Here is an 11,005-nt window from a genome sequence, read left to right as displayed (position 1 = left end):
TGGGGTGTCAGTGCAGGGCCAGGAGTTGGACTTGATGATCCCTGTGAGTCCCTTTCAACTCAGGATACCACCTTCACAGCTCTTAGCTCCCCAAATCAACACACCAGTGCTCAGGCCTTCCCCCCACTGCCAGTGTCTCCTTGCCCTGTGCCAAGTCCAGGTTACTTGTGTCAGGAAAGCAGAAAACCAGCCTCTGCACTGAACCCCCCAGCTGCTGGAGCAGCCCTCGTGCCACCCACTGCTTACCAACTTCGTAGATGTTTTTATTGGCTGTGGATGAAGTTGGCATTTCGGAATACGGGGACTCCCTGTGACCAGGCGATTTCATTTCCACGTAGCTGCTCTCGGAGTGTTTGCAGGTTAAAATGGGGGGGTCTTTAATGGTGGCGTAGGGGTTTTCACTGCTGTTCAGGGAACAAGTGCTGGAGCTGCACACAGACTCTTTCATATAATCTGCAAAACAAGAGCGGGGTGGGAGCGTGAGGGTCGTTAGCTTAACTCAGTTAATTACAGCTGAGCCTCTGCAGGAAGGCTGGGGGTGACACGGGGACAGGGGGTAAGGAGGATCCTCGACGCATCCAGCACAGACACCCGGCGCTTGTGCTCTGGGTGTTCCAGACCATTGCATCCACAACTCACTGGCAGGAAAGAAATGAAAACCTGCTCAGTACCGAAGGTTTTGCTGTAAAAGGTTCTAGCTGTCATTTACTGCAACGTTTAATTTGAGGTGGCAATGCCTTCCCTCCCTCCCCTAATTCCTAAGGAGCCGTGTTTAACCCTGCCCGGGACCACGAGTCGGCTCTGCAGGCAGGACCTTCTGCTGGGACTGGGGCTGCTGGGCCAGCTGCAGGGTGAGTGTCCCGGGGCTTCGGGCACATCCAAGGCCCTGTGTTGGAATGCACAGCTTTGCCACAGGCTCAGAACTGCACCAGTGCAGCCTTTGCATGTGTGGCCCCCTGAGAGTTTGGGGTTATCCAGCATCCTACAGCTGGAACACTTAGGTTTCCACAGGGGGGGACAATACTCTGTCTGAGCCTCACTTTTGCTCTGCTTTACCCCCCCATTGCTGCAAACACCTCCTGCTCCTCTCCCCTGGAGAGAAGGAGACGGTGACAGAGGTGCTACGTGGGGGGAACAAGGTTGGCGTGAGAGCTGTGACCACCAGCCGGTAACCCTGGCTGGGCTGTGCCAGCCTGCTGCAAGGTACAGTGCCAGTCTTGCTTCAAAAAATAAAAAACAATAGAGAATAAATAAGTCTTAACATTGACAGTCAAGAACGTGCCATTGCTGCCGTGTGCATCCTGCTGGGCAGTGCCAGTAATTTAGAATTAGAGCGATGCAATGAAAGATGAGGCATTTTCTTGTGCTGGGTTACAGTACAAAGGCAGATCCTGGTATATATGAAATACTCCCGGTGAAATAGTGGGACTTGCAAAATAGCTGCAATCCCAGCTGCCCCCGCTGTCTAGTATGGGAGACAAAAAGAGAAATTCAGGTTAAGAAATGACAGACAACACGACATCGCTCCTCCCTTACAAACCTCGTCTCCGAGCCCCATCCTGCTCCCTCTCTCGCCAGGTTTGCTCCACTGGGTGTGATTCTCCCTCCACCAGCTCTGGGGTTGTGTCTGTCTGTGTCTGTGTGTCCATCACCCCCTGGGCCTGGTGCCCCTCGCCTCGGTTCAGCCCTGAGCAAGGTGCCAGGTCGTGCCCTGCCACCTGCACAAGGGGTTGCCTTTCTGGGCTCCAGTTCCAGGGACACTGGCAAGTCTGGAGAGCCCTGAGCTCTCAAGGTCAGTGAAACCAGCTCCACCACTAACAAACCAGCAGGACGTGCTGGGACCATCAGGGCTGGGAGGCTGGCAGAGGCCCTGGCACCACTGCAATGTTTATTTACTTATAAAACTAAGAACCTCCTTGTCTGACTTCAGCCTGGGTGAGATTAGCAGTGCCTTTGCTTCCAAGTGAAACACGCCTGGTTTGGTACATCACAGCACATGGGAACCAAGGAACACCGAAATTCCCTGGCTGTTGGACACAGGGTTTGGCCCTCCAGCTTCTCCAACCCCTTCCCAGTACAAGTCAGGGGAAAAATGCCCCATCCCATCCCATCCTTTTACAGGACGATGGAGCGACCCTGGGAGACCAAAGGCTCCTGCACATGAGTGAGCTCAGCATTGTTGGCCTTTGTTCTGTGTGTGTGACTCAAATTCAGGTGCCAGAGTCTGGGATCTGTTGGTGTGAGAGACGAGGAGACCATGGACAAGGACTAACAAATGAATTAATCCATTAATCAAAATCTTTGGATTGAAAAGACCTGTTTGGACTGGGCCCCAGTCTTCAGTCAGTGGGAGGGTTGTGCATGAGTGAACTCTCTCACGTGGACAAGGAGCCAGAGTGGGAGCACTCACTGCTTCAGGGACACGGCTGGATGAAGAGACACTCATTCCTGAGGTTTTCATTCCATTCTCAGCCAAAGAAAGGCTCAGCTCTACCTGGCAGCAAGTTACAGCTCCTGGTGGGTACTACAGGTCTGTAGTGCTTGTTAGGAGAGTCTGGGCAGCCTTCAACGAGCCAGCTCTACATTTTGGGGCAAGACAGGGAGATTATGACAAACTTCCTTCTCTGTCTCAAGCTGTGCTGCTGAGCAACACTTTTTGGGGCAAACCTTCATGGGGCAAAAGGCAGGATCCTCCCTGTGCCCTGAGTGTCCACTACAAAGCATTCCCTGGTGGCACCACGGCTGGGAGGGAACAAATCAAACCAGAGCTGGGCTTAGAATAATAAAATGTCAATTATAAAGGACTGCAGGCTACTACAGCAAAAAAGGGCCGAGTGAGAAATGCTGCTCCTGCAGAGCTGTGTTGGGTCAGTGCTGGTTTGTTTATGGAATTGGGCACATTGGAGCTGGCACAGGCAAAAATCCCAGCACATCAGCTCTTTTATTAAGTCCAGATCAGCTGCTTTTACTTTCCTAAGCTAAAATTCACCTGCCCTGCTGCCAGGGCTGACACTGCCTGCCAGGCAGGTGTCCCTCAGCACCAGCCCTGCCCTTCCCAGGACCGTGCTGGGAGACTCCCATCAAACACCACCGGGGCTGCCCAGACTGGTTTGGCCTCTCCCAGGAACTGCCTTTCCCCAGAAGAGATTGGGAAACAACATGCCCAGGAGCAGATTCCCTCTGATGTAAACGGGAGCTCTGTGTCCACCCTGGGATCAGACCTTCGCTCTGGATACAATAAATATATTTTATGGAGCACCAGCCCATGTTTGGGAATGTGCTGCACACCAGGGAGCCATCAGCCCACCAGAAACACTGTGTGCAGGATCACGGAGAATTTAAGGGATGGAGAAGCAGCTGAGTTACTTTGTTATTAAGGTAATTTGGGGATAATTAAGAAGTCTGGCATCGATTGTCAGATTTCATTTCATGAATTAATTTAACCAGAACAAGGGTGTTTAGAAATTCTCAGCCCGAGGTGCTGCAGGCCCTGTGTGAGCTCTGGCCATGCTGCCTCCTCATCCTCCCCTGTACCCACAGGGAGCTCTCATGGAGGTGGAAGCTCAGCTCGACCCATGGCACTGTCACCACAGTGCTGGGACTCACTGGAAGCACTGGATCAGCTGGACTTCCAGAGAAATATGGGGAATATGCTCTAATTTTGCATTCCCTGCCTTCTATGTTGCCTGGATACCAATCACAAGACCTTTGGAGGGTTTATTTTTGTTAGCAGGGACTGGAAATGTCCCTCCCACAGACTGGGTTCCTCTCTTTTGCCCTGAATTTCCCCTGGCATCCTAATGACAAGCCTTGGAACCTACTGCCCCACTGGAAGTGCTAAGGAAAGGTGCTGCACACAGGTAGAACCTGCTGTTCCTGCTATTTAATCCCCCTTAGGGATGCCATGCCTTGCTGACTGCTGTCCCTGTCCTGCCCAACCCTGGCTGCTGCAGGGACAGCAGCACAGCAAGGGCTCAGTGCTGCTGTTCAGAGTGACACAGGAGTGGGGACACATCCTGTACAAACCCCAGATGAACCAGGCTGAACCCTGAGATTAGTGCTTCCAGCTCCAGGGATTTTCCTGGCTGTTGTGCAAAGAGTAGGGCTTTTTTCCTTAAAATGTTACTGCCTGAGGTCACATTATTCCACCAGTGCATCAGCACTCATTTAAAAAAAATACTTCTAAAAAATACAAAAGGACTCAGCTGCAAGGAAAAGCTTGCAAATGGTGTCACTGAGCACCATGCACAGGAAAGAAGCTGCTCAGAAAGCTGCTCTGGAAATCTTGTGACTGTTCAGCCCCTGTCACCAGGCGCCACCACTGTGGCCCCCAGCCCCTTGCTGCTCCTCTCTGTCAGACACTGGGAGCGACCCTGGCAAACCCAAACCTCTGTGCCTGACCCCCTGCACTCCACTGGCAGCATTCCTTGTGTCAGGCTGCACAGGGAACACCCCTCTCCTGGTGTCCTGCTCTGGGACAGCCCCCAGCCAGCCCTGAGGGGAACAGGCTCTGGTCTCAGAGGAGGAGAACTGGGGAAGGGGGTGGTGGAGCAGGACCACCACAGCCTGACCTCAGCCCCAGGCCCCTGTGCCCCCTCCCAGGCTCTGAGCTGGTCCAGGAGCACCAAACATCACTTTCAGCTGCAGAAGCTTTCCCCAGCTGGACCACACAGGTGGGAAAGGACCAGGTTTTTAAAGTGGATGAAAGCAGATAAAAACCAAGTCCCTGCCCACCAAGCCTCTCTGCTGACACAATCCAACTGGTTGGGACTGGGAGTTTCTCCATCTTTCAGAGGAATTTGGTGAGTCAGGGCTAACTCTGCACCTGGCAGGGCAGGAAGAGCTGCAAGCTGAGCGTGGGGCACATTCCCAGCTCCTTTTGGAAGGAATTCCCCTGGGACTGGGGGTGCCCACACTGCCCCAGAGCCCCGGGGCTGCCTAGGTCCAGGAACTGACCTTCAGACGGGACTGGGGGAACCTTCAGCCAGCCACAGGCAGCTGCTTCTGAGAACCCTCAGCTGCCAACTGCCTGCAGGTAAGCTCCCCAAAATCCCTGGGAAGCCAGGTGTGTCCCTGTGTCCCAGCACTCTGCCCCTGCCAGCGCCAGCCGTGCCCGTCTGAGGCAGCTGAGCAGCACAAAGAACTCCCCAGCTGCCCTGACATGGCTTCTGGGCCTGATTTTTCCATTTATAAGGAGATCAACATGTAAAAGAAATGGTTCAGATCCTAAATAATAAGCAAAATACGTAGGAACAGAAAATACATTTCATAGTTCCCTGTCACTGGGATTCTTTTCCCCTGTTCCCGCTGGTTCCCCTCTGTGTGACTGTGCCTATGGATGGGAGCTCCTGCTGCATGTGTTTCAAGCAGCTTTTAAACCTTGTAAACCCAGTAATTTACTTTAAACTAATTAAATTAATAGTTCCATGTAAAGAGAACAAACTAGCTATAATGTAATAAGATTTTTCTTCTGAAAAAGAGAATCATTGAAGGAGCTGAAACCAGTGGATTGAGTATATTGTATATAATATATATCATATATGTACATAACCCTTTTAATATTTTAATTCCAGCTTTCTTAAGAAAGACTGGGTCATGGATTGTTGGTTTCCTTTGGTGTTTCTGTGCAGTAAGGTGAATTTTTAGCAAATATTGCACCACTGTATTTTGAAAAGAGCAGCTACAAAGTGATTATTGACCTCTAAGCCTGGCTACAGGCTGATCATTGCTTTGTGTGAGGAACAGCTTTGGATATTCCTTGTTAGTTCAGATAAAGGTGTGGCTCTGGAGCACCTCAGGCCTGGCAGAGCAGTGGGGGTCTGGAACCCAGCTCTGTGTGAGGGCACCACTGCCCCCATGACTCAGCCAAGAGCAGCTCCAGGACATTACTGTGGTATTGCCCTCCTTGGCTGATGGAGGGACATTCCCAGGCATGTACAGACACAACAGCCTTGGATTCACATCAAGGACCTCAGCCTGAATCCTGCCTATTCCCAGGACACAGATTCCTTGCTCCACCTTCTGGAGCACAAGTTCCACGTGCTAAATCCCAGCCCAACCTGCCAGGAGCTTGTGGGAACCACTGTGCCAAGTGCTCCCGTGGTCCAGGCATAACTGGAATGTTTTGAATGTAAACCTGGAGGACAAGTGAAATGTAAAACCACTGGGCCCTGTGCTCAGGACTCATCCCTGATCCCTTTTTAGACCTGCCCTGGAGTCAGTGCCCATAACTTCTCCTGCCATGTGAGGGGTCAATGACCTCAGGGAGGGCTGTTCTCCAGCTCTGCTCCAAATCCCTCTCAGCAAAGGGCACGAGGCAGGGGCAGCTTGTTTTCCAGGGGCTTTGCTTAAGCTCAAGATGGCCAAGAGCAGGGAAGCACCCCAGGCTGTCCTCAGCAGCTGCCACCAGATCCTCGTGGGTGGCCAGTGGGTCCTACAGGAGTGTCCCCTGCCCAGCCAGCTCCACCTGCCCCTCCTGCCCTGCAGCTGAGCCCTCCCTTTAGCCTTGTGCTGCTGTGCCAGGCAGGAACCTGTGGCCCTGGGAAGCCTGAATCCATAATTCATGGTCCCAGGAGTGCTGCCAGCAGGCAGCTTGTGTGGGTCATGGCTCTGTCCCTCCCTGTCTCTCCCGGCCTCTCTCCCAGGGGCTCCTATCTCACCTCTTCTAGGACACCCTCCTCACACCTGGCAGGGTTCTGCAGCACTGGATACCATACCTTTGAAGCTTTTTTCCATTATGTATGTGTTCTGACGTCTATCCATCCCACAAGCACCTGCATAAAAATGATATATAATGGAAAACAAATAAATATTTATGTAAATTGGATTGCTTTGACTACTGAGCAGCATATATTCTTCCCTCTAAACTGTACATCAGGGCCCTCATTTAGGGAGGCTCTTAAGCACATCCTCAGCCGTGAGCACACACTCAGCTTCAGTGGGGAGTCTGTGCATGCCTGGAATTCTGCATGTGCTTAAGAGCTTCCCTGAAGGGAGGGCTTTCCTGCAGCAGGGTTACCAAGAACAGCCATCAGGAGATCAGGAAAAAATCATCTGCTGGTACATTCATTACTGAAACACTGGCTTGGATTAGTGAAAGAAGCCTGAAACGTGTCCTTTCCAACGTGAGTCTGCAGGTTGTGTTGCATCACTCTGTGACTAATTTTAGGCTTTGTTTTGTTTGTGGATAGTGGGTTATTTGACTTACAGCCTTAGATCTGAGGTGTTTACAATCTGCTTGAATTACCTGCTATGACTTTGCTCATAAATTTGCACGGTTCAATAACTGATGTGACAACAGTCCCTAAGTGCCCACTGTGGTCTGACAGTGCAGAGAGCTGACAGCAACACTTGTGCCTCCATAGGAACTTGCTGTTCCTCATGGAAGCAGAGACAGAAGGGGATGGGAACCCCTTTCATTTCCACTATTGCAGATTACCCTCGATATCAATCAAAAGGCAAATCTAATGTAAGCCTTTAAATCTCTTTAACTATAGAGTCTGGTATTTCTTATTGACTAGGAAAATCAATACAAATTTGGTTACTGAGAAATGTCTTCGTGTCTTATGGGATTCCCAGTCAAGTAACTCAGTTAGGCTGGGAAAAGAGCCCTGCAAACAGTGTGTCCCAGAGGCTTCCCAGCTATTTGTCCTTGAGTGTCCTCTGGTCTCTGCAGAAAAGTTGTCACAGCCACGGGCAGTGCTGTACCAGTGCCTTTATCAGCACACCTTTGGGTTTTTTGCTAAATAAGGAAAATGACTGAATTGGACAATAAATGTGTGAGTGGCACATCAAAGACAAGCCAACCCCTCTGCTCTGGCTCTCAGAGCTCAGCCCTGAGCACAGGAACAGGGCTGGTGGTGCATGACCACCATCCTCCCTGTGATGGGGCCCTTCCCCTTCTGGCCAAGAGTGACCCCCCAATCCATTGGAGCACCTTCTGCTTTGTTTTCCACCTCTGATCCTGAGCCAATTCCTGATGCAGAGGGCAAGGCTGACTGGGAGGTGTGGGAAGCTCTGTCACACAGCAGGATTAGCTCAGTGCTGGTTTTCTCTCCTGCCAGGGCAGAGTCCCAGGCGAGGAGGACGGAGCTAATTCATCCCTTGGCTGCCATCCAAGAGGACTGGGCTCCCTTTCCCAGCAGTGGAGCTCCCCAAGGCCATCCCTGGTGATCACACGGCCTCCTGCCAGGGCTGAGCAAATCTCCAAGGGCAGGAACACCAAGCAGTGTTTGGGCAGCTTCACATGGTGCCTCCAGCAAGGAGAACTCACACCAGGCTGGGGTGGGAGCAGCTGGAGAGCTCCCAACAGGTCACAGTGGGAAGGGGCTGTGGCAGGGAAGCAAAGGGGACCCAGGCTGACCCATGGGGAGGGCATTGCTCTTGGGAGCCCTACATGACCCTTCCCAATCTATTCCCTGTAATTCTGCCTTTAGTTTTCTCTTTTCTCTCTTATGATACTGTGGGTTTATGACCTGTTTTTGTGTATTTGCTGTGCTCCTCAGGAGGTGAAATGGACACATTATTCTTTAACCTGCAGAAGTCATTAATGTGGAAAAGTCCTAAACAGGCCAGGAATGTGGCATTTTATGAAAGTCCAGGTTTAACTTTGAAGTTAAATTATCTGCTGGGTGAAATCAGGGTCTCAGCTGGAAATACTTTTCCACACCTCTTGGCTTTGAGAAAAATGCAGAGTCAGCTGTGAATCAAACTTAGTGGCTTTGGTCCTTTGGAATAAATTCAGCTTCGAGTCCCTCACGATGGGCTGCAAATCACACTTTAGTCTCTGCATCAAGGACTGCTGTTAAAAAAACATTACACATAAAACTGTTTTTGCTGCAGCTCACTGTGCCCAGCACTGCAGCCAATGAGCACAACAACCCTCCCTGAACTCAGGACGTGGTTCAGGAATTTTGACTCCCCTGGGAGAGGAGCTGGAAGCTGGAATCTGCCACTGCTCAATGCAGACAGGACTAGAGCAAGAGAGATCAGTCAAATTCCTGTTCTGCAGCAGGAGATGGAGACCAGAGAACTTTGCAAAGCCAAGACCCTCCTTGTAACTAGGACTGGGCTGCCTTGGGAAGGCAGTGACACACAGGGAGGTGACAAAGCTGCCTCTTCTTGGCACCAGAGTCCCCAAACTCTGATCTCTCAAGCCCATGTCCATGGGAATTACTCGTGCTCATCCCTAGAACAGACACGACCAGCTCTCTGACAAAGCCCCATATTTGAAGCTCACAAGCAAATGTGCCAGTAGTGAAAATACAGGCTTTGTCCCTGCATTCCCCACTTGGAAAGAACATGAACCTGGCAAACAAAAGTCCTGCAAAACAGGTAGGACACCTGCAGCCTGGTGAGATCCACTGGAATTAAGAAAACTCCTTATTACTGCAGGTTTTAGAAGATGAATGTCCGAGTTAATTCTCACACAGGTATTCTTACAATATCCTTTCCCTCAACTATAATTAACATTTAGGACACCTGCAAATTCCAGCAAGCCTACAGACACCCCTGTGAGCCTGATGCTCCTCATCTGGTTGGTCCCATCCTTTGGAATCACTGCCACAGTCAGAGGGGTCGCTGGCAGGGGGGTGACCAGAAGAGCTGAAGGTTTCCATCCATTCCAAATTTCTCTTCAATGTCTTTTCCATCTCCCTTTAAATTCTCCCCCACCTCTTGCTCACTTACACCTCTGCTCTCCAGGACATTTCAGGGTCACAGCACAGGAGCTGTGCAGTTGTCCAAGGCCATTTTAACTCTTTTTAACTGAATCCAACCCTGCCCAATGCTTGGCTGCTCTTCCAGAGCATGAGCTGGGGCATCTGTGTCATAAACCTAAGGCTGGAAGTGGGATAAGAAGGTGCATCATGTCTTTAACTGTGGTACTTCCATGCCTGATGCAGTTTGAAGGTCAAGATCCCCTCTGTGACCCCACGGGGCTTCACTAATATTTTGTGTTTACAACTCAACATTGAAGATTTTCACTTCTTTTCTGAAATTTGCACAGGTGGAATCTGCAGCTTTTATTGTACCAAAGTAATACTGAGAAATGAAAACATTTTACAGTTTCATATAAAAATGGCCTTGATCTGAGCAAGAACTCAACATTATGAAAGTCAGCACGAGCAGACATTAATTCTGGTACTGAAAAGGAAGAAAAAAAAAATCTCATTTTCATCAATTACTGTGAAAAAAAGAAAGAAAAAGGTATCCTGGATGCAAAATGTCATGGGAAAAACTGAGTGTTTTGCAGGAGACCACTTAGCTAAAAGCTAAAGTATTTAGCACTTCTTACTGCAGAGGCATTTGGCATTGCTTCTGCCAGTAAAATAAAATGCATGAATGCAGGACAGATGTGGCACACAGGGAGCTCAGGACACAGCAAGATAAACACAAATAAAGCAAATAAGTGTGCAAAAAAAAAAGCAGCAAAATGGTAAAAGGAAAATTAACTTGATCCGAGGAGCATTTGGAAACCCTGACCCCCCCGGCCCCCATGTCATGTACAGATAAGCACAACAGCAGTTCTGCAGGTTATTATACAGCAGAGCACATTAATGGTTTTAATGATGAGAAGGTTTTGCACTGAAGCTTGACAGGTTTGTGATTTTCCTGATGCAGGGAAGGCCTGATCTCTGGAGCGAGGCCTGGGGTGTGCCAGGAGCTGTGACAGGATGTGATGCCTGGTGCTGCCCTGGGCTCATTCCTGTGCCACGTGAGCTGGGAGATAGTTGACCTTAAAAATCCCATAATACCCCTTAATGCTGCACTTTCCCCCCCTACAGCATATTTTCAGTAAGATATCAGTAATCCCAGCAAAGGAAAGGGCAAATGGCTTCTCTGCCACTGAGAAGCCAAACTCCAAGTGCTCAGATAGGAAAATAAATACCATCCAAAGCACTAAATCTGGGCAGGACTTGAGCTAAGAGCTGCTGAAAACCCTGTTAAAACTTAAGCCAGGGAGAATAAACTCAGGAAAGGTAATTAAACTTCACTCTTGGCTTGG

The 11,005-nt window shown here is 50.1% G+C and overlaps 1 protein-coding gene across 13 annotated transcripts in view; it reads right to left on the bottom strand.

Annotated features, from left to right (window-relative positions):
* MEGF11 (multiple EGF like domains 11) overlaps positions 1-11,005 on the bottom strand; it is a 268,428-nt gene that overhangs the window by 1,569 nt on the left and 255,854 nt on the right. For 9 of the 13 annotated variants that reach the window (XM_017830247.1, XM_017830243.1, XM_017830252.1 and 6 more), the window contains 2 exons: positions 6,717-6,773; positions 247-453 (listed from right to left, as the gene is read on the bottom strand). In XM_017830247.1, the coding sequence (XP_017685736.1) occupies positions 247-453; positions 6,717-6,773 (264 nt within the window). Of the gene's footprint in view, positions 1-246; positions 454-1,282; positions 1,466-6,716; positions 6,774-11,005 lie in introns of those variants that run through there. The other 4 variants (XR_001877258.1, XR_001877259.1, XM_017830253.1 and 1 more) reach the window with 3 other exon arrangements.

This window comes from Lepidothrix coronata, unplaced genomic scaffold, assembly GCF_001604755.1.
Source record: "Lepidothrix coronata isolate B3197 unplaced genomic scaffold, Lepidothrix_coronata-1.0 Scaffold176, whole genome shotgun sequence".
In the NCBI taxonomy this organism is placed as follows: Eukaryota; Metazoa; Chordata; class Aves; order Passeriformes; family Pipridae; genus Lepidothrix; species Lepidothrix coronata.
This window is presented reverse-complemented; position numbering and strand designations above follow the sequence as displayed.